The sequence below is a fragment of the Falco biarmicus genome, chromosome 3, assembly GCF_023638135.1.
Source record: "Falco biarmicus isolate bFalBia1 chromosome 3, bFalBia1.pri, whole genome shotgun sequence".
NCBI classification, from domain to species: Eukaryota; Metazoa; Chordata; class Aves; order Falconiformes; family Falconidae; genus Falco; species Falco biarmicus.
The window spans coordinates 80,356,732-80,381,189 of record NC_079290.1 but is presented as its reverse complement, the minus strand read 5'-3'; the positions used below and the strand labels follow the sequence as shown (position 1 = coordinate 80,381,189).

At 38.7% G+C, this 24,458-nt stretch overlaps 1 protein-coding gene across 10 annotated transcripts in view; it reads right to left on the bottom strand.

The window, feature by feature from the left end:
• COBL (cordon-bleu WH2 repeat protein) overlaps window positions 1–24,458 on the bottom strand; it is a 208,736-nt gene that overhangs the window by 23,676 nt on the left and 160,602 nt on the right. For all 10 annotated transcript variants that reach the window (XM_056331754.1, XM_056331752.1, XM_056331753.1 and 7 more), the window contains one exon: window positions 1,835–2,147. In XM_056331754.1, the coding sequence (XP_056187729.1) occupies window positions 1,835–2,147 (313 nt within the window). The remainder of the gene's footprint in view (window positions 1–1,834; window positions 2,148–24,458) is intronic.

Here is a 24,458-nt window from a genome sequence, read left to right as displayed (position 1 = left end):
GGGGACCCAAGACTGGACATGGTACTACCGCACTAGCCTCCCAGCAGCTGAGCAGGGGGGAACGGTCACCTGCCTGACCGTGCTGGGCAGTACATCACGCTGTCCTTCCAGCTTCAACTCCTTTGGCTCAGGAAGACCCCTGAGCAGCAGTGCTGCCAGCCAGCTTGTGAAATGTCCTGTTGTTTCTTCTATGTGCACGCTTTCCAACTACTGAAAACTTTGTGTGTTTGTGTGGCAAAGGTAAATCTCAGTGTAACACACAGAATATGTATCTTTGGCTGAAGTGACCGAAGGAGAGAATACTGACTTCCAAGCGGGAGTGTGCTACAATGACCTGTGGTCAATCTTCCATTTGATTGAAAGAGCAGAAAAGGTCCAAAGTATTTTTCATTGATTAGTATTGTTCTTACAGGGCTTTACTTTTATGTCTTTGCTCAACATCAGGGTAAATTTTCCCCTGGCCGCACACCCCCCCACCCCCCACTAATGTGCATGTGTGCTTTCCTCACCAGGTTAGATCCTGCATTTTGAGGAAAGTAGGGATTGCTTAGTTATCTTACAAGGCCCAATCTAAGTCCATTTAAATTAATGGGTTGCTTTTCTGGATCAGGTCTGGAATGTTAATTGCAGTTCCTACACTAGCCTATCAAATTCTCCAAACAGACACTGCATCAGGACCTAAGAAACTGTTAAAGGACAAACCACAAGAAAAATGTATTGTTGAGCAAGTACCTAAGTGAGGCTTGACCTTGTCCCCATTGATATTGATGGATAAAGAAAAACCCTGAGATCATTCCATTAGATTAAAATATGAACGCTGGCCTAATTTATCACCCAATGCATGATCCAAGATGGAGTTCTCCCTCAGAAATGTGTGGAAGGAAATAACTAGGTCATGATACATGCTCTTATGAAGGGGCTACAGATTAGCAGCTGAATGGAGAGAGACCAGAAAGCACAGACTTTGTGTCAACTGAGAATTCAGAGGAATTTCTGGCCCCTGTCCCATGACTCTGCAGCATCACACAGAGCGGATCCCTGTCAGTATTACCAGGCCACCCTCCTTGCTGGAGGCACAGTTTCCTATTTGGCCAGTTTGTATTTGCAAAGTCCTATAAATTTTGGGTTCCCTTTGCAGCCCTGCCACCAACTATGTGAGTTTTGGCAAACAAACAGTGTCAGAGTCACTTGTGCTTGAAGGCAGTTTCTAGTTAAATTCCAGGTTCTCATATTTTCTTGCAAAAACTGCAGGAAAATGTTTGTTTATGCAAAAAAAGAAAAAAAAAAAAGAAGGAAATATGCTGAAAAAGACCCCCAAGGTATAACGCCAGTGGAGGTTAGCATTAGGTGAACATATGTATGCATGCACACACCCACAAACCAGTCCCTGAAGTTCATTGAATACAATCCTTTTCCACCTGGCTTTTGGTGGCTTGAATTTTTCCATTTCATAATTTTTCCATTTTACAACTTGTATGTAATTTTTCTAGATCAATGTAACATTGTAAGCACTTCATATGCTATCAGAACTAGAAAATAAACCAAACTGTAACAAAATTATTTCAGACTTCTTGGAGAAATCAACTGTGGCAGGCAGAGGTCTTTTGCAAGAAATGTAACTACAAGTTCAAACAAAAAAGTGACCTTTGCCTGTTGCTACAAGTATGTCACTGGAGGGGATTTGGCAGTGAGCTTTTCACTGGGAGGAGTCACTTGGCATTGGTACTGGTTTATGAAAGAGCACAAGAAAGCAGAAGTTGGTTTTCTTAAATGATTCCCTACAAGGAGGACATGCAAGATATTTTCCAAGAGCTGGCTGCAAATAAATTTTTACCTCTGTGGAGCACTGTTGGATTCCACACTATTGCAGTAGACATTCTTTGCAGAGTACATCTCTGTGCCATACATTGCATCTGTCTCAGCTGAGTCCATGTAGCCATTGATAAGCTTGATGTCTCTTGGCTTCATACTGTCATTTTGTGAATCCAAAGACACAATGTCAGATGGGGAGCTCACAACACCCGAGTCTTCTGTCGTATCTTCAGATGCAAAACAGCTGCTTTCTGATGCTGTTTCTTCCACCTCTGACAGCTCCAGAACCGTGTCATCCACTACATAAACATTATCATGTGCAGGCAGCAGGCTCTCTAAATGAAATATAGCAAGGAAAGTTAGCTGAAAGTCATCAGTATATAAATCAAACACAGAGAGCTATTCCTTTGTAACTGGAAAAAAACACATGAAATGCATTAAAAATAGCAGGATGGAGCTCGATATTTGTATATAGGATAAAGATGATTTGAAAAAGGACAAAAATTTTGTCCTCTGCTTTTAGAAAGGCGGTTTGCTATGCCTGTCCTGGGGAGTTTGGGTTTTGTGACTTTCATAGCAAATTACTTCTGTGTTACTTCTATGAAGAAACAACTTTCCAGGGACAGTTTCTTGGGGACTTTGACCAAAGTTTAAATGATGAGTTGCAAGACATTACTCCTGTTACTGCTTCTGACAACATAATCTCACTATCCCTTTTCCATGCTGCCAAACAGATCATGACATTTCCAGTAAGAATTCTACGCACAAGTAAAAATGGGCAGCATTTCTCCGTCAGGACACTGTACTGGTACACTAGGTTTAATGCTGGCCCACTAGGTGTCACTTTATTTTACTACCTTTCAATTTCCTGTGTTAAGTGCGAGAATAACAAACGTCTCTTTTTCAAAGCATCATATCAAATCCACTCGGAAGTGCAGAGAAAAGTAGACACTACCACGATTAAAGCAGAACCTTTTCCAATATTTAGCCATTTATAAAGGAGATCAAGAGATATGCCCTGTGCATGTTTAACCCCGTTAGACTTGCAAATTTTCAGAGAAGATCAGACACAGTACAATTTTTTGTACTCTTTTAATTTGATTCCTATAAACTACTTGGGGGTTTGTTTGTTTGGGGTTCTTTTGGGGGTGAAAAATACAATTTTGTTCTTTCCCTTAAGAAACGTACAACTCTAGACTCCATCCTGCAATTATGCCATTACTGGGGAACTCCCAACAAGGTCAATAATTTCAGTAACTGAAATTATTGGGTGACTAAAGACAGAATCAAGCCTAATCACACTTCTTTTGATCAAAGGAATGAATAAAGACTAATCTAAATGTTTTATTTGGAATTGTAAGTGTGCCGCATTCTCTTCGTCAACCTCAGTATGCAAAAGGAAGATTAAGTAATAGTTTATGGTCTGATCCTGCAGACACTTGCAGTAGATGTTAATTATACGAGAAGTCCCAGGTCTACAAGCATGACTAAGATTAAGCATACACTTTTCTTTTTTTTTTAGGGTCAGAATCTACAACTTTTTGAAGCATACATAAAGCTACAGCTCAATAAAAATGATCAACAAAGAGAAATGCTACTGTATTATGTTGTATACATGGAAGTATTTTCTTTACAGTCAGAGAACCGAAAACAACTTTGTCAAAAAGTATCATAATTTTGTATGGGTGTAGCTTAGCAGTGAAGCTTTGAGTAAAGCTAAAATAAAAATCAACCCAACATTCTCCTTGACTGAGGTTACAAGATGCCATTAAGTACTGAAATTGATTTCTGACAGCAGAAGCAATAAAATTCAGAGGGTTACAAATCATGATTAAAGTTCTAAGTGCTGTCAAGCATCTATATTTATGATGGAAGATGATCCAAAGACTCCATTGCAACTTTGGAAGTAATATTACTTGATTTCTTTGACCTTATTTTCTACAACATTAGCTCTAGGTTCCAGATTTAATCCAAGAGATCATTCTGTCTAGAAATGGCAATTACAGGAACTAAGTATGTGTCACTGAATGCATTAGACTATGCTCATGACAGAAACTACATTTAGGAAAACACCAACATCAATGAGAAATATGAGTAATTTGATGTTAAACAGCAAATAATAAAGCCCCACAAAAACAGACCATAAACAAACAGGTAAATGTATATGGCCTGCCTGGCTTTCAAACTAACAAAAACCCCAGTAACCACCCACTACTAAAGCATCAGTGAAAGTTACAGTATGTAAAAAAACAGAACAATGTCGGATGGCAAAGAAATCAACTTAAAGAGTGGAAGTTTAAGAGTGGAAGCACACGGGAAGATTTTGAAGTAATGCACAATGCAGTATACTTTGATGCAAAGAGACCTCTATATAACACAGGCCACATCTGTTGTCACCAGGATGCCATAAATGACCTCCACCCTATAGCTGGCACAGCAATTTATAACAAAGTACCCACTTCCAGTTCCTGACATGAGGATGGCAGGCTTTTCCTCCCTAGCCGTCTCTCTCATTTCCTCATCCTCTTCTTGCCTGCCTGCAACTGTTTCCTGCATCTTTCTGCTCAGGGATTTATACCCTTTTTACACACAGCTTTACCTATCTACTGTAGTAACAACACCTGAGTCTCTCCCTGATGTGATTCAGCAAGCTACTTTATGGGAGGATCTCCATCCCCCAGCCCATTCTTCCCACATACTGACAACAAAACAAAACCCAGTTCTCTTATTATCAGGGTCCACGTGTGAATTGATCCATTACATCTGCATCTCAGAAGCTGAATCATCCAGTCCAGCCTAAGAACCTCCTCATTCAACAGCAGTTTTGTCCTGAAGCATGGTACTACAGAAGATGGTAGTACTAGCTTTCTATTCAATGACTAAATTCCCTTTGCTCAAGCAAAACCAAAATGTCACCCTTTCTTCAAGCCTATCAAGGCCTTTGTCAAAGCACTTCTCTAATCTTTTATCTTCACTGAGAAGATCCATTAATTTTAAACACAGTTAACACACACGGCACTGAACAAAGTTGCTGGCTGAAGCAAACCATTTTGATTGCCACTACTACTTGTCTGAACATGAAAGCACACACATAAAACACGACTGCTACGGTTCTGTGTCATGTTAACAACCTTGTTTCAGCTAAAGGCAGCACTAAACCACCCCTGTTTTAAAGCTGAACCATCCTCGGATGGATGAAGTAAGTAAGAATCTATTCTTCCTTCTACACGCTTGATTAAGTCCCCACTGGTGCAAACTGAAGATGGATGGGCATTACTGGGTAATGATAGGTGACATAAAAGAAGCCTACCTCAACTTTACTGAGTGGTCTTAACTCCAGGAGTCAGAAAATACCTTTTAAAATGTCCTAGTTGACACAAAGAACTGAGTAATGCACAAGAGTAGATGTGATACTGCCCTGTGATTTTTGCATGTTTTTTCTCAGGGGGAATGCACACGCAGAAAACTGCTACACACCAAGCACAGTGTGCTCACAATGATGGCAGCTACTGAGGTTATTTGTTGGTTGAATAAAGAAAAATCTCAACATCTGTTTCTCTCTTCTCTGTCATGACACTAAGACAACTTCAGTATGGGCTCTGATCTTCAAGGCCTCATGCAGACGTACACAGGTTAAGCCAGAACATTCAGCAATTACTTCAAGATTCGACATACAAATAACAATTGCCAGAGATAATGTATTACTGAAGCACTTCTGTACCTCAGAAGACTGTCTGTGCTTCCAAACACGTAACAACGCCAAGATGTTTTTTTCAGTAACATGTGACCCCGTTCACTGGCTTCAGGTGGGGTGTGATATTGGAAAGGGTGTAGAACTTAGCCCGTGGTCTCCGAGTCATACTGAAATCTCTGTGGGACATCTCACCCACAAGTGAGATTGGAAAGTGTCCCTCAGTGCCCTGCACTGCTGGTTACCCGTGTCCTGCTCCAGGCTGCAGACCGTGCAAAGCCCAAAGGAGTGCCATACCGAGGACCTCCCCTGCTTCACAGCAGCAGTGCTGTCGCTGCACAATTAGGTCAACCACAAGTTACAAAGGCTCTCTTTCGGGGGTGGGGGACGGGGAGCAGGGGGGTGGACTGGACTGGGATGTCTGTTTGCAAGAATGTTGCCCCTGATCATCAAGAGGGAAAGAGGAGAGTAGCTCATCAGTAAAGAATGTGAGCTTCTTGTTTAACACAAAAGAGATCTTGTCACTTTAATCTCAATAGGCTGTAAGTAATTAGGAAAACACTGAACTCTGAGTTTGGAGGAGCCATATCTGCACTTGTGCAGTTTGATATCACATATATGTATACATTACTCATACAGAATGCCAATGATGAAGAGAGATAAACCTCACCTGGTTTAAATGCTAATCAGCACTTTCAGAAATGAAGATTTAATTCAGTAGGTGAAGACTACCATGGGTAAAATACTCACTTTGATTACTACTATGAAAATAACCACCACTGACTTTGAATGAGATTAGAATCATACCTAAGAGTTCAAAAGATATCCTACCAAGACTTAGAAAGTCCATCACCGACGCCCAAGCCATGATTCTCTCCCAGTCCGATGGTCATTGGGCGTTAAGTCTTCTCAGACTGTAATTGTTTGCTAAGTGCTGTGACCTTCTGCTTTTACAGCACTGCTGGTGGTTTACTGTCACATTCAATAATGACAGAAGCAGTATATACAAAAGCATTTTTAAAGAGGTGACAGTTGATTTAACCTCTACGTGGTGAATAATCTGAACTTTGTAATGGTTTCAGAGATGCTGAGTTCCTCTGATTCTTGTGAGTTCTTGCTAAGAGGTTGGTAATTATTTTCCAATTTCTTTCATTACTTGTTCCACTGCCAGAAAACTTTCTTTTCATGGACTGCAATTGCCTTGCTGTAGTTCAAATGGTCTATTACAATGCAGTTGTAAAAAATATTACAAGCTTCATGATGTTAAAAAATATTCATTATTATGATCCCCGAATTACAACATAATTATTTCACTGACAGTACTTAAAATGTCTAGCAAGAGAAAGAAACTGTGCTCTAATTATTTGTACTGGCAGTAAAAAGTGAGACCATCACAAAAGACCAGAATTTAAGAAGTGTACATTTTTTTATACGCTTGGAAGAAGGCTGGTGGAAAAAAATGGGAAAAGAAAACATTTCTTATGGCAATGACTAACACAGATAAGGAAAACGAACAACACAGGATTAGGTTAAGAGTTTTCACACAGGTATGATGTGTTCTGGTTACATTTTACTCATTTTGCTCATTGATAAAAAACTTGTATATAGAAATAGGTGTTAAAAAACATTCAGTGAGCAGTTAAAGCACAAGACAGAATGGGCAGACTTCTATTTATAACATTTTAATCCAATATGCTTCTTAGCATACATGCACACTTTCTTTTTAATTAAAAGAAACAAGAGACAATAAATGACCACTGTTATACATTAACAATAACATGGGGGGAGTGGGGTAATGGATTGAGCTCCAAGGATTCTCTCCCAACTCCTGTTACAGCGTTGCAGAAACTAAGGTGAGGCCAGGAAATGCTGAGGTGAGGAATCATGCTGTGCAGCTCCAGCCCTCCTCCAAAATGAGGATGTAGAGCAGCTTAATGTTGGCTCAGCTCATTTAGGTCATAGAATCACAGAATAATTTAATTTGGAAAGAACCTCTGGAGGTCACCTAGTTCAACGTCCTCCTCAAAGCAAGACTAACTTCCAGCTTATATGAGGTTGCTCAGGTCCTTGAGCAGCTGAGTTTTGAAAATCTGCAAGCATGGAGACTCCACAGCCACTCTGGGAAATCATCAATCATTCCCTGGGCAATGTTTAATGCAATGCTTCTCCCCATAAAGAACTTTTTTTTATGCTAAATTGAAAATTTTCTAGCTATAACTTGTCACTGTTGCAGTCTTATCCTTTTGCAGTGTATCTCAGAGAAGAGTCTGGCTCGCTCTTCCTTTTCCTTCAGAGGCAAGACAGCATTCAAATTCTCCTTACCCTTCCCTTCTGCAGGCTGAACAAACCCTCTTGTCTCAGCACCTTCACATGCATCTTCGATGCCTTCTGCCAGACTCTGCTGCCCCTGCTCTGTTTTTTCAGTGTCTTGTTCCACAGAACTCAAAACTGAACCCAGTTTTGGACAATGGAAACAGATGTGGCTTCATGGCAGCCAAGTAAAGAGGACTAATCACTTCCTTTGATCTGCTGGTTATGTTCTTGCTAGTGCGTCCTAGTCTGTGGTTAGTGCTTCATCACCATTAGGGCATGCTGCTGACTCATGCAGTCCTGCATGTGACTGCCACTTCTCACCTAAAGAGCTGCTCTCAGTCTTTCCTAGTCTTATGCCCAATGCTCATGTTTTCCAACAAGTTCTTTAATTGCAGTCATTCTTATTGCACAAAACCTGCAAACAGAAGTAAATCCACTCCTTTACATGCCAGCCAATAACAAAAATTACAAGACATCTCACTAGACATATCATCAGAAAGGTACGTATTATTAGAAGTACCCTGTGATCCTTCAGCATTTCCACATTTGATCCCAATCTAATCACAGTTAATTTAAGTTAACCTAGATCGACCTCTCCTACGATTGAAAAATAAATACAATGTGGACTCATTTAACCTGCCTCACAAATTTGAGGTAGTTAAGCTCTTCCCTTGAGGTTAAACCTGTCTGCTGTTAGTTGGTATCGCAACACGAAAGTATTGTAACTTTTACAAAAGCTTTTTTGGCAAAGGCAGTACAAGATAGGATCAAGCCAGGGAGTGAGAACTGAAGAGTAAATATTCCAGTCCCTCCATTGTATTTTCCATGTACAAGCAACTGTGAAGGTCTGTGCACCAATGTTTGATCTTCCTTTCAAACCTATGCTGAAAGTTACTGTGAAGTCTCTCTCTCTAAACAGCACTAGATCAGACTGCTGGCTCTTCAAAGACTCATCAGAGGAAACTACCACTTCAAGTAAACGTTTGCCACCCTCTCCCATTTCAGACCTTATTTTTACCACCTGCCAAAAAAGCAAAGAAAAATTTCTGAACTAATGCCACACAGATTTTCAGACAGGGAAGATTAACATATTGGACTTTATTATCCCCATTTCTTTCCCACAATCCTTTCTTCAATGACTGAAAAAGCCTCTCTGACCTCTTCAAAGTCCATTTGACCTAGAATGCTGCTGCTATTGCTAAACTGCTTTTCATCCTCTCCTCTCTGGCACTCTCTTGAACCTACTGGTTCCCTGCTTTTACAGAAGCCTTGTTTGGATGCTCTGACAACTCTACACCATAGTCAGTAACCTGCCTTCCTTATTCGAAAGGATCAGATGTCACAAAAGTGACATGAAAAGCAAAACGCTCTTTGACAGGAAAAGGCTCATGTGTCAAAGTAGATCTTCCCTTGATTAACTGGAGAACATTGCCACTTGGCTTAGAGAAGGATAGATTTTAAAAATGAGTCAGTAGAGTGAGATGTTAATTTCCTTTCATACATAATGATGTCTGATGGGGAGACTTTGACAACAGTTCCTGGTGCTCACTATCTGGGGTTAACAGCAAGTTAGAACAACTCACAAGGTGCTTTCCTGGCTCTAGTTGGTCCTTTACTTAGGTGTGAGGAGAGGGGCAGTGTGCCTAATCTGTGCAGTTCAAAAAGACTATGAACAAGCAGACAATGTAGGTTAAAGGAGCAGGATATCACGGAAATATATTTAAAAGCATATAATAAGATAGCTTCAGACTTGCACTTCGTAAATCACCATGTGTAACACTGGTAACACGTTGTTATCAGTAACGGGGCTCCTTGGAGGCCTTTGTGGGCAAGGAAAATCTACAGCTAAAACCAGAGATTGCCCAATATAATGAGCTTGGTGAAGAAGAAATAAACCACTCTCCACATTTTGCTGGGAATTATTAGACTTAAGTGATAGATTTTGGCAATCCGCATCCTCTACAGAGGTGGTCAGCTTCCATTCAAGTCCACTGCCAAATTTAAACAAATGGACTGTGAAGGTGATTTTCATGAGCCACCTTAGAGAACACACTCTATAAAATTGCCTGAAAAGCAAATGCAGGGTAACAATTAAACGCAGAAATTATTAGTGCACCTATGCAATAAAACAGTGTTTTATTAGGTGATTTTTAAGTCCACAGAAAAAATGCCATTTGCTCAACTCTTCTTTTTAAACCTCACCATCCTCCCTGCATGCACTCTGTTCTATCAATTCATTCTCTTCCTCAGTTTGCCTGTTAATGACTCCATAAAATCTCTACTACAGTTTTGTATTTCTAACATAATCCAGAGGAGAAAAGCATAAAACACTTTCACATTGTAATTACACTTTCCTTCCCCAGAGACTAGCTGCCAGCAAGCTCAGCAAAGAGACAAAAAATCCAACCCTAAACCAAACACACATACACACAACTTGTGGGATTCAAGAGCTCTTTTCATAGTACAGCAACCCCATTCCACTCACAGTTGTGTACTTATTTCTGATTAGAAGTGATTTAAAAGTTAGGAAGTGTGGAAGAGAATCGGGTCAATCTGTAATAAGCTACTTATTACTGAAACCATTAGGTATTACACACATAAAAATAAAACATTCTGAACAGTCGCTTTCTGTTTGTGGGGACAAAGTACACTTGCCTTGGGCATATAAGTACTTCTAAGAACTGCTGCACAAATAAGAAACAATAGTTTTAGTATCTCCCTAACAATGCAGACCTGCTAGGCAGTAATGGCAACAAGTACTGGGTTTGCTTAATACCAAAAACTAAGAGTGAGCTCCAAGCTGGAGTGTGGTTAACAAAATGGGACTTCATCACTCTTGCAGATTTTTTTCTTACCCACCCTCACAGCACCTCAGTCCATTCAGATCTGTGATGTCACCCTTCAGCTCCCCCACCAGTGCATCCATCATTTTTCCTTACATCACCTTCTATCTTTGTATAGGACAGTATCTATAGTACCATCTGAAGTCAGACAGAGCCCTGAGAAAATGAAACGTTTCATGCACAACCACCTGTCTAACTTACAATTAGGACAGCACAAAATAACTCCATTTAATTGGCCAAAACATGCTTCAGCCAAACCACCAATAACGTAAAGACCTTCACAGAAGATTTTCAACAGCTAGCTCCAAATTTAGGTACGAAAACATTTACATACACCTCTGTGCTCTGAAGACACAAAGCTCTACTCTGACCTCTTTTGATGTACATTAACTGACTCCTCTTGGACCTCCTGATCAATGGAATACCTGCTTCCCTCCCCAAAGTTCAAACAACAGGCTTTTCAATATACTTTGGTTGGTGGTTTACTTTGGCAATTACATATCCAGAAATATTTTAACTTCAAAGACCATGTTGCTTTTCTGAGTTTAGTTAATACACATCTTACTGCACATTCACACTTGATTACTCTGCTATCGTATTTCTCATAGCTGTAAGATGTCCAGTGACATCAACAAATGTATGTACCTGGAGAAACGCTTCCTGGAGTACCTGAACACTTCTCATCACTAAGACATTTTGCCTTCTGAAACTGCCCAGTGAAGAAAGAATTATTCTTGCAGAGAACAAAACTGAGAACCAGAGCATTTTAAGATCTCCCTAAAGATCTTGTGCGATACCCTACACAGGGCATCATATCATTTCCAAAGGACATTTTCTGGGCGCTCAGAAGACCAGACTCTCACGCTGGGATGAGGGCAGTGAGGCCAGGACAGTGTATGCCAAGCATGCTCACCACCTAAAACACTGCCAGGCACCCTGGGGCTACACTAGCTGCAAAGAGTCACAGACGCGCTGCAGAACCCATAAAGGCAATTGGTTCTATGGAAGGATGGCAAGAGACAGACTTCCAGTAACACAGACATAGCCAAGAAAACACTGCATGGGGCAAGAATCAAATGCAGGGTATCATGAAAGCCACTTCAGGCTCCAGCAATGAGGTTATCTTTTTCAGCAGTGCACACTGAAGATCTCCCTGGGAGCCTACTAACAAGCGGAATATTGGATAGGTAGAGAACAAAGCGCTCACAGAACAGCTCTGCTGTTATGCCACCACTCCTCTGACAGCAGATGGACTAGATCAGATTATCTCAGACATAAGCAGAGATGGAATACTTAAGTCAGAGCTGAATTTGGCCCACTCTTTCATAGTCCTCTTGTGAAGTCAATTATCTCATCAATTGTGCTTTGCCCTGGGGCTCTTTCCCTATAAACCTGAAAAAATGCAAACATGCAACAGTGGTAACTGGATGTTACGCACTGTATGATTTCTGGATAGTAAAATGTTAATGGCAGTGTCATCTCTGGTAGCATGGTGAACAGCAGCCTGCAAGAAATGGGTCATCATTCAGACACCCACTTGGAATAAATTCTCCCCTTTCGTATTTTGCACTGATCCTGCTTCCACTTCAGCAGTTGGGTTTTGCCACTGACTTCAATGTGAGCAGGACAGGAACACTCACTGATTAAAATGCAAAGCTGCAGATATCTCCTGCATGGGATGAATCCCCACAGGGAAAAATCGTCTGCATTTTTATTCATGCAAAGCATTTTAAAGCTTTCATTTACACAGTTCATTCAGTAATAATGTGCATGCTGTATAATGGGGTACCTGATTAAGCATGCTCAAGTGCTTTGCTGGAGCAGGGCCATTTCTAGAATTTGAAGGTTCACTATGATCATACCCTCAAAACAGACAAGCTAGTTCGAAGAATTTTTCACCTGAGTTAATGGTCTTAATTAGGATCAGCATAAAAGGTAATTTTTCCTACGGGAAATTTGGAAATGTCTTTGAGTTTCTTTTTTTTTCAGCTTCAGTTCCTGCAGAAATTGGGTTAAGAAGGTCACACTGTTGTAGGATTATAGGTCTGTCTATGAAATCCTCCAGTAACTTTTAAACTGTCTGCCAACTCCTGAATTAGTCAGGAAGGATAACAGTCTGAAGTTCAGTTCCAAAAGTTTCATAAAGAGGTAGAAGGACAGAGCAAGGAGACTTTCTTCATGTATGTGCTGACCTAAAAGCTCATTCTCTATTATCTACCAGGGATGTCTGAGGGAAGGATGCTGTGAACAATACAAAGCTTCAACCCAAAGTGCGCTGGGGTTTAGATACCAGAGAATTGAATCATTAACTCAGAAGTCCAAAAGAAATGCTTAATAAATTAGTTGATGGGGTCTGGGGAAGGAGAAGATGAAAACAAAGAAGAAGAAAAAAAGGAAAAATTCCCAAATCCTAACATCCATTTTGGTTCCGAAAAGCAAGAAGTTGAAACTTCTGGGATTTTTTACTCCATCTATTATTTCCCTTTTATCCATTATTATCCCTTTATTATCCTCTTTCTTTCCCCTACTTATCCCTAACTAAAAAGAAAAGAAAAAGAAAAAAAGCACCTCCTCTTTTAAGCTATGAAGAACCAGATAATTTTTTTTCCTAAAAACACTACACAAGGATCGTGTTCAGCATTTTTTTAGCAGGTGTGACTGGCCACTGTTCCACTTTATACAGTACTATCTGTACAGTAATGCTCAAACATTATCTTCATTCTTCTGATTGCTCATTTCAGGACAAGATTATAAAACTGTCCTCTCACCTTAGAGTGGCCCCTATCAGATCAGCACAGAATCAAGCTGGTGGTATGTTTGTTATTCCTCTTCACATTACGCATGTAAATTTAAAGACTTTGATCTTCATTGTTTTCAGTCTGCTAATTGTCTCACAGACACTAACTCAACTCCACGAAAAAAATGCAAGTAGGTTCCCTGTGCAAGGATTTTTTGTGTAAAAAAGTGCCATTGATACATTGCTGAAGTCTCGTATTATGAACAGTGGCATATACTTCATGTACTCGAAAATTGAGGAAAAGCCTTTTTACTTCAATCTGTGTTCTTGCAAGAGCAGGCTGAAGCCAAATGATTTTATTTGAGGAACATCTGAATCCCATTGATTAGCCTGAATGAATAGAGAACAGGAAAACTGCCAGGTACAGAGGAAGTTGGGCATGTCCACAAGGGAGTGGAGCAAACAAGCAAATTACAGTATATGCATGCCTTTTTTTTTCTTTTTTTTTTAATTTTTTCTTTTTTTTTTCTTTTTTTTTTTTTTTACCAAATGTTTTCATTTGGAAAACTTGGACACTTCAACCTCTAAGTTTCTTTTACTGACTGGTTGGTTAATCACCAAATCGTTCTCATTTTCTGAAGGCAAACAGAAAAGATTTTTAAAAGTAAAAAAATGTATTTTAAAATCATAGTAGTTAATAAACTATTTGCATACGTTGTGTTTAATTAAAATACTATTTCTTCTGAAAAAAAAATGTCTTTCCTCTTTTGGGGCAGAAAGTGGGATAAGTTTTACCTGGTAAAAAAGCATCATATCACTCCTGAGCATTGAGTTAATGTGTCTGAGAAACTGGTAGCACTCAAAAACGGTTTCAGAATAAAACCTAATTCCAATGCATTCATGCAACAGTCCCCAAAGTACTACTTTATCTGCTTCCAGCAACGCCAAGAAGTGATACAGGCTGTCTCTTCTACAGCCCTCTACAGTCCACCTTGAGGCTTTCTGTAGAGCAAGTCAAATACAAGAATCTGTTCAGCTTCTAAAATGCTGTCTCTTACCAGTAAATGTTAAATAAAGTTTTTATTTTGAACTTAAAGCCAATTAGTTTTTCTTACAGTCTCTGTAATTCTAATTTTTATAATTTAAGAAGTGTAACAATTCTTGACTTTCAAGTCTTGACTGTTACACCTAGACACACCTTATAAATAGACCTGTTGCATGTTTTCACTTGAGAAAAAAATGTTGAAAATATTTCTCCATTAATGTTCATGGTTATATGAATTGAAAAAAATATTTCCCCCTTCAGTTTTAAGCTTCTTGTCAAGTGAAAAAATAGAGGAAACAATCATGGGAGAGAAAAGAAGAAAAATGCTAACCTCATGTGTTTTAAAAATCAGAGATCAATAATAATTTTCATTAGATGACGGAAGTGAAAGAATTAGTAGTTTTGTCTGTTTGCTCTAACAAGTTAACTAGGTATTCCCCTACTAGTCCTTCACTATTCATGGGAGGTTACCACATATTTAGCAACTTTACTTTCACCTTCTAATTATAATAGTGTTAAAAGAAAAAAAAAAGTCTGTCATAGTCCTTCTTTCTCGTTACTTCCTCAGTCTTCTTTTGTTTTAGGTCTTTGTCCTCCATTACACCCCACCTCTGCTTATGGTACAGTAGGTTGGAAAGTAATTGTTTTATCCAGGCCAGGAACCAATTATGGAATCCACAAAAGGAGCTGACAAAAGAGACTCTGTCTCTGCTCTCAGCCTTTTGCTCCCTCAGGCCCTAAAACTCAGAAGTGAATGTGCATGGCCAGAATTCTCAACTTCTTAGAAGAAAGCAGGCAGGCATTTTAGTCAAGTGTTTACTGACTTAAAAGTGGTAATATGAAAAGCTGAGTATGAGCATCTTTAAGGATGGACCAGCACTTTGGTATGGGTATTGTCACCTACCTGGAAGAGAGAATACAAAGATTTTCAACAGTTTGCTTTCTGTAGCTCCATGTGCATTGCCTGCATTTGAATCAGTAGGATCTTGCACTACAAATTTCAATGCCAATTCAAACACCAACCTTCCAGTTTGATTTGGTCCATACATAATGTGTAAATCAAGCATTACTTCAAACTCATACCCAGAATTAAAGGTCTCATACACACTCACACCCACACCACACGCATGTATTTGGCTGGACAGAGATGTTTAGTCCAGCTTGTTACTGATCACAGGCTCACAGAGTCATAGAATTGTTTAGGTTAGAAAAGACCTTCAAGATCATCGAGTCCAGCCATTAACCTAGCACTGCTAAGTCCACCACTAAACCAATAAAGTGTAAGTCTCTCTATTTGTACGGTGCTGCAATTTCTTCATATTCCACTGTTCAAGCACAACAGAGCACGTTTAAGGCACTACTCAGTTATTAAAGATACAGCTCACATAAACTGCTCTTATAAAGAGGAGGAAAATGGAGAATTTTGTTTCTCTTAAAATAAACATGCACAGTTCATCCACAGACCACTTGCACTGCAGAGCTGTGCTCAAGGGAATTAGAAGAGAAATGTCTTTAGATTTAGTCAGGATGGGAAATGTGTAGCTAAGGTTTGTTACACACTCTAGGAAATAAAAACATAAATTATCAGGAAATGAGGCTAGAAAGAGTATTTCATTCACTGGAGTCCAGTCCCATACTTAATGTAACCAGAAAATACTTTGTTATAGTCAAAGGAATTGTGCTCCCCTTACATTAGGACTGATTTGTTGCTCAGCATTTGCAAAATCACAGGTATTATTTCCAACACAGGCAGGCAGTTGAGTGCACATGTAAGGGAATACAAAATATCCCCTTTCCACCTGGTGTTACCTTTACCCAGGACCGAGTCTCCTTCTTCAGACCTTTGTCAAGGCATGAGACAATGAAGCAGATCTGGTGACCCAAATTTACAATTTTCTTATTAGAACTGGACAAGAAAAAAAAGTATCTTTCATGTTCAAGGAACATTCAAGGCACATTAATGAAGGCCTCAGTAGCTGATAACTATTTAATATGTTATCATCTGAAGTATTTCATTCTTGCTACTGGACTTGATCCTTTTAGCAGTCATTCACCACTTGAAGTCAAAGCATCACAGAAGAATATGCAATAAACAAGGAATAAAGCAGCTGATTCTTGCACAGAAAAATATAAGATCACCCTCCTCCTCCACCTCAGCAAAAATCAGCAGGGTTTACTACATGTAAGCTCTTCCGGATAAACGAAGAATTAATCATGTCACTTTTTATTCTGTTAACTTCTGATTTTTAACAGTGGACTTCTCTAGCCATACAGGTGCTATAGCGAAGCTTATCTGCATACTATACATGAGAGAACCTGAATAAGAAGTGTGTAAACAGTGACTGCAAGTTTGTCTCGCTGTCCTTGAGGGGGGAGTTCATAGCTTTGCAATGACATTAGGAAACAAAATGGCTGTAATTTTCGAGGGATGGAATAAGTTATTCTGTCTTCTAAAATAACATGTATTTTAGTACGGAAAGTTAAATGGTGCCTACTGCATGTACTAAATATATGTTGAGAGTCATGGTAGTGACTGGAAGCCAACTTAGAAGACAGAAGTGCTGTCTTATATACACACACATGGCCCAACTCACACGAAAAGGCACTTTTACACTGGGATGAACAATAAAGAGGGCTTAAAGTGGCTGTAAACATCAATGATGAGTGCATGAGAATCATGACCACAGAGCTGAGTTTACAAATGCAGAATACACGGACAGATGATGGGCATATGATAGATTGCATGGCCGTATGTTTAATCAATAAATGCATCACAGGCCTTTGCAATTCATCACTCAATTTGGACTGGACAATTTCTCTGTCAATCACTTTCCCTTGGCACTTATTTGAACATACTTGATGCCATGAACAGCTTTAAATAGTTTCAGTTAAAAATGAACAAGAAGTGAAATACTCCCTTTTTCCATTCATATATTTAGAATATTCTCTCCTTTTTTTACCTGCCCACAATAAGTTTCAGTTCTGGACCAGCAGCACGTTTTCTAAAGATAAAAATGGAATGAGTTCAAAGTTTAGTATTCTACAGCCCTATCACCAGTAAAGAAAAAATCCAGCTGCTCAGTGAGAAAGGCAACATTCATTTCAGTCCTCAAAGTTTTCAATCCTAAGGAAAAAAAAGAAAGCATTAAGTGCAGAAAAGACATTTAAGAATGTTTGGAGAGTCTCTAACTTCCTAGATTTTAGTCCCTGAATGACTGCATTGCTGGTCACAAAGCATTTGTCTGTGAAAGAGGATGGATGCTAAAACAATCTGTTCATACTTTTAGAACTCAAGCTGATAAACTTTTCTAGCAGAACGTGTCTTTCTACACTGGCACTAAACCTGACCTGCTCCTATGCACTTGTTCTTAGGCACATGCATCAGCCATATGCACTGATTTCCAAACCCTGGACACAGCTGCCATAAATATGCACGTTAATATCTATGCAATATAATAGCCAACCCAGCATGCCACCACCCTCTGCAAGAATGCCTCGATTAAAAATTTGAGCTTATATCTGTAAGATGCTATCACAGTGGCATCACCTGCAAATATGATTTTATCTTCATCTTCCTATTTGTAATGAAACTGATTTAAAAAATACCTAGAAAATTTTGGTTTTTTATTTTTAGTTGCTGAAAAAAACAACTCAATGAACTCAGTTTAATTTTATGGCATTCTTCAAGAACTGAAAATCTTTGTGTAAGTGTGGCAGCTATTAGCTTAAAATTCACCTTTAGCATTACTCTTACTTGCTACCTATTGCATATATGTGACAACATCGGCTCCCCCTGGCGGTATCCACAAAAAGGTTTTATATATGGCCATTCAGTAAAATCTGTCCACCTCGAAGCTTAATCTGTTTCTAATTCACTGGGTTTCATAAGGGTTGAGCACATTCTTCAAGTATCAGAATGGGTTTAATCATACATTATCCATCTGTCCTTATTTCCTAAGAGCGGAGCCGTAATACTAGAATTTGTTTTGATTTATAAGCTATCTATGCATTTACTTTTCCTCCTGAAAGGGCTTAATAATATTGTCCAGTGTTGGGGCTTTTTTTTGTTTATTTGTTTTTTGCCCCAGATCATCTTACCATGAAGGACAGTAGTTGAGCAATGCTGCCTGGTAGTGCAGATAAATCCTGAATATATTAAATTTGTTTCTTACAACTCTGGTAAGAGCATTTTGGTAAAACATTTTAGTATAGTAATCAAATTGTTATCAATTTCTGTATGTTGTTCTCATTACACTTCTGATGTCTCCATAGTTAAAATACAAGGAGTAAAACCAAGCCAATATCCTTTCATATCACTGTTAAATTAAGAATCCATCAAATTGACCTAAACTGACATGTCTTTCTCTCATTGAAAATGACAAGAAAACTCTCATTCTCTTCCAGAAGTCAAATTAAGGTGATGTTAGAAATCGTGGGTCAACACCTGGTACAAGCAGGGCTTCCCCATCTGTACCTCAGCACTAAGCTGGTGCTCACAAACCAAACTTCCAGGGAGTTCACGTTCCTATAATCACACTTTGCTTAAACAATTTACCTCCTTGCACACACAATATTAATGAATTAACAGTTGTGAAACAGGTAACATGGATCCAATGACTGTCACTGAAAGTTATTTCCCACACTGTGTATAGTAATGGGAGATTTTAAATATGCTAATATTATAGTGGAATTTCTTATAATTAAGATGACTTCTTGTGAAGATGCAGCAATTTTTCTTCTTTTTTTCAAGTTTTGTTTAATCCTATCTACGTACCCGACATTTATGAAGTTGTAAGAATAAAAGGATACGAGCTAGCATAAGCAAGGCATTTTTTTTTAAATTCAGAAAGGCAGAGCTGGCTAGGATAAACCAGTCATTAAAATATTTTACACAGGAATTACACAGAAAACGTTAATTCCCACAAACATATTTTAGAGGCAAATCTTGCATTTTAATTGAAAAAAAAGTAAACTTAAGGATGAGTAATGAACTTCTTGAGTTTTCATCTAGAGCTTTTAAGAGTTTGAGCAGACCATCTGAAGAGAGACAGCTTTTCAGAGCAAACTTGTCAGCTACATGGAGAGAAGTCACAGCTATATTCCTTCAAAGCAAGGAAATTTTTTCAGCAAAAATGTAGTTTTGTTGGAAACTCGAGCCTCCTGGAAGATAAACTGGTGTCAATGCTAGGAACTGCTTTAACAATACACTGTACTTCTATATCGTACTCAATATAAAAAACTTTGTTCGGCCACTTCATTATTCCATTTTTATACTAGTCTGAACTGCACATGGCATGTAACTCCATGGAGTTACAAACAGGATGTAAATAGAGTAATGAGAATGGGTAAATTACGTTCTTAATCTTCACATTGTGAACACCTACTAGTTTTTTAAGAGAAGACTTACAATTAAACCATTGTCCTGTCTTAAGAAGTTATTACAAAGTATATGGCAGCACAGACAGTTCAGTTCTACTCCACTTTTATTAGAAGACCCTGAGGGTATTAAGTATACTTATTGAAGCATTACTTAAAACTTATTAACTACATGTCATATTTGTATTAAAAACTGTCAAAACCCTTTTCAGTCATGTTTCACATTATCTGCAGGAATGCTTTTCTTTCTTATTCTCCACTTTGTGGACCTGGAAAGGATTCAAGATACACATTATTTGCTTGAGGGTAGAACAATAATTTTTCATCATTTAAATTAGTTATGTATTGCACTCACTCATTTAAATAACATAAATGACCTAAATCACAGTAACAGTGAGTTCAGAATAGTTCTGGGTGTGTGCACCATTGCAACTCATAAAACCTGTGTTTGTAGTTAAGAATGATTAAAAATACATGTCTTATGGGCTGTTCACATGAAGAACTTTCTTCAGTGCGAAAAAGTTTTTGGTAAGTACAGTTCTACAGCTGCTATTTTAATTATAACTCACTGACTATTCCAACTGTGAAAAGGAGACTTGCAGAACAAGATTTATCTCGAGCAAACAGCGTTTGCATCTTTTGTTACAGAAATAGAACACACACGTTGATTTCCATAGGATGTCTCTAGCATCAAGATAAAATTACTCATACTAAGCATCAGGATGAAAGCTGAAGTAAAGCCTTATGAATCAGTGCATTTTGTACCGGTTCTCAGTATTCCTTCTAGGCCCCTTATAGATCCAACAGATCCTTTCTGTTTCTTTTTTTCTTCAGCAGCCTGACTGATAGCCAAGATATAGAAAGAATCTTGTATTTCAACTTGGCTAGGCCATGCCCAGTTCCAGCTTAGTTCCAAAGGAACGAAATATATGCAATGAAGGAAGACTAGAATGTATTAGAGAATGTAAAATGTTATACCTAGGCTAACAGGGAAAAAGGAAGTTTTTAAGAAGTTTTCATTAAATCTTCAGATAGTGTTGAAAGACACCCCCCCAAAAAACTCTTTGAAACACCAAATCAAATTAAACCACGCTCAAAATAAAGATAAACTTTTCAAAAAGAACAGAAAAATGTACGGATAAACTTTCTGAGGCTGATATATAGATTTTTATAACACAGCATTCAGTTCTGGAGCATACATCTCACAAATGAGTATGAATCACAGCCAAAAATAATCAATAGTAATTAAAAGAAAATGTGCAAGTTCAAAAAGAAAGGAAGCCAAAATCTCAGTCAGAAAAAAAGGTTCTTTTCCAGCAGGGGAGGAAGGAAGGCAACAGAAGAATCAGGGTAGCAGAGGCAACAGGAGGTTCAGAGGTATGAAGGTCATAGGAAGAGGCAAGGTCTGTCAGACGCGCTTGGTGTATGAAGGGAATGATGCACAACAGTAAACTGTTGGGGGAAAAGAGTAAAAGGACAAAATTAAAAATATTGTGTAGGTAAGACAGCAGAATGGCTAGCATGTTCAGTAATGTTAAAGAATCAGAAGCCGAAAGGAGGTGTAGGTGTGTGGGCATGTGTACTAAAATTCAGAATCCCACAGATGCTCTGAGACTACCTACCTGGGTTCATGTATCAACTAACTCAATCCCAACAGCACAACACCTACAGATATTCAGCATGTCTATGAATACTGCTTTACTTGACCTGAATTTTCATTCTCCAGAAAGTAAAGACAGATGCTGTTGGTGATTCAACTTCATTCTTTAGCCTCACATCAGACTGGATGAGTACAAGGAGTGAGGCAGTATAAGCCTCCTAAGTCACACTTGCAGGTTTTCTCACTTTAAAGACCATCTCTAAGAAAGAAAAGGCTGGGTCACTTGGTAGATGCCTTCTGAGGCAGTGCATTATGACAGGCCAGCAAAATTCCCTACTCAGCAGCCTGCAGTTCTCAGTTAATTTAGAACCACATGTAAAAACATGTAATTTCCTTTCTGTGAGTTTCTCTACCTATTTTTGCTTCAAATTAACAAAATCCAACCCTTACAGATTATCGCTAATGACTGTGAAAGTCTAGATAGATATCTAAGGTGACTTAAGAAATATGACTAAAGTCCTTGTGAAAACTGTCACAGCTTTTGTCCAGTGGCTGGTAACACCTGTTAATGTAACGATGATACAAAGAAAAACTACAAAAACTAGATACAGTGACAAGGCTGCTTTCTGCTCTCCTTGTTCCTTAAAATTAACCTTGTATTATCCATCAACTAGTAGTATACATGTCATCCATACAAAGTAACTGGGAAATGCTTATACCCACTTCTTCATCCCTTTCAAACTTTCTGGTTAGGTAATGATTGATTTTTTTTGATCTATAGTTAAAAACAAAGACACATTCAAATCATGATTTAACTTCTTTAATGACAGAACACTTTCCAAAATTTAAAAATCCATCAGTTGTTGAGCCCTTCCACAGTGTGAACCCTGAGTTCACTAGTACTTTATCCAGAGTCAGAGTGAAGAATTTCAGGATCTCACTCTATATGAAGAAGAATTGTTTATTCTTTTTCAAACAGCTTTTAATTTCTTACTGCATTTCTTAATGATAGCATAACAAGCCAAATAAAAGGTTAATCATGGAGGTTCACAGGAATATTGCATTTATTCTAATGAACTAGCAGAAAACATTTCAAGGCAGCATGTTTTAGTTGCTCGTCTAGGTGCAGCGGTCTCCCAGTATATGCATTCTTTACCTGAGGTAAGTAGCACAGAGCTCACTATTGGCTCATTTATTGGAAACTTCACAGGTTTTGTGACATAATCAAACACCATGCAACAGAGGTGACAATCTCCGTTTCTGCATTCCCAAAGTGCAGTCAATCTTAGAATCACAGGCCATGAACAATCTGATTAGTAAGATAAGGAAGGAGAAAGGATCCCATAAACATATCATTTTAGACATGCACACAACAAGCAGCTAAAGGCCTACCAGACCAAAAGTTAAGAGGAAAGGTCATGTAATGAGAATAAAAAGATTAAAGAGCAAAAACTGTGAGGAACAATTGCACTCTTGTTTGTGGAAGAGATTCTTACCATTAGAGTCAGAAAAGCCCAAGTATCTTACTAAAGGCCCTATTCATGAATGACTTACACTCCACATAAGTTTGGAAAACTCCGTGAAGAGTGATTATCACTGTCCTCTATGAAATGAAAATTCCTCAACATGGGTTTCCCAGAGCACAATGGGAGAACTGTGTGTTTGCTGGGAAGGAATGAGGGGTGAGACACAGTGCCCCACAGACAGTGGCGGATCGTAAGGAACAAGAATTTAAACTCCATATGATCACCATATTTTAATTTCTGAATGGGAATCTCATCTTGTGAAAGACTTAACTGCTGCCAGCAGTCATCCACTCAGCAAAGATGACCACAATCCTCATCAGAGAAAGCTGTTTTGAGAGTGATTTCAGAACAAACATGACTTTCATCAACAGCTAGCATCAGTAGCTTATCCTCCTTCCCACCTTGTTCCATGAGAAAACACATTGACTGAGGTTACTTAGGAAGACTGAAAATTTTGTCCTTCTTTGAATCTACCGCCGAAGACCTATTTGCACTGCTGGAGGCATTCTCAGGCAATAAAAAACATCATTGCAAAACCCTGTTCTTATACCACTAATCACTACGGTATCTAAGCGCCTTTCAGAATGGCATTAGTCAATATAATTAGCATCTGTCGTATGTGCTGCTTTCTCTCATGGGTATGTCTATACACATTTCTGTTGTGTAAATCTATACATCTATCTTTCTCTAAGTAGAACACAGCATAATTATAAAGCTAAACTTGTCCCTCTTCAACACTGATGCTTTTAAGTTTAAAATTAGTACCCACTAAACACTATTCTTTTGCTCTCAGTAAACTGAGGATAACAAAAGGTCACTTTATGTTTCCATGTACAAGCTTAATCAAAATCTTTTGGCTGGGATATTGTTTATTTAAGAGCAAATGATCAGGCTGATAAAATCAAGAGCTGCATTCATTAAAGGGTACTTGATCACCAAGGTAGATCTGGAAAGCACTGCAAAGTAACAGTGGTAGAAACTCAAATGAAACAGAAATATTAATGCAAAGAAGGCCACAAGAGATTTTTATTAAAGAAAACACTGTATGCAAGCTGATGGTATCTAGCAAAAAAGAAAAAAAAGATTTAAAGTATGATATGATATGATGCATATGCCAGTAAAAATGAATTAGGGTTAATCCTCACTAAGATTCTGTTTTCTGTTAGTATGAACCCCTTTATTTCCTTCTCTTCCCCCCAGTAAAACTTGTCAGTCTGTATTTCCTCAGCACAGATTTTGAAAATAATGCTTTAGATTTAGCTGGCATCCAACAGCAAACACACCAACATTGAGGTATCAGAGTAATTGCTACCTGCAGAATAATTCTGGTAAAGAAAATGTCCCAGAAAAAGATATTTTGTCAAATTAGCAGCTAATAGAGACGTTTCTCTATCCCATGGTTAGGAGACACCCTCCTAACTTTCAAAGGAAGCGTGTCCATGAGATGCCATAGCGTGCAGAGCTTTGCTGATTTCACGGGATCTACACTGGTGTGCAGGGCAAGCCCACGGGGAA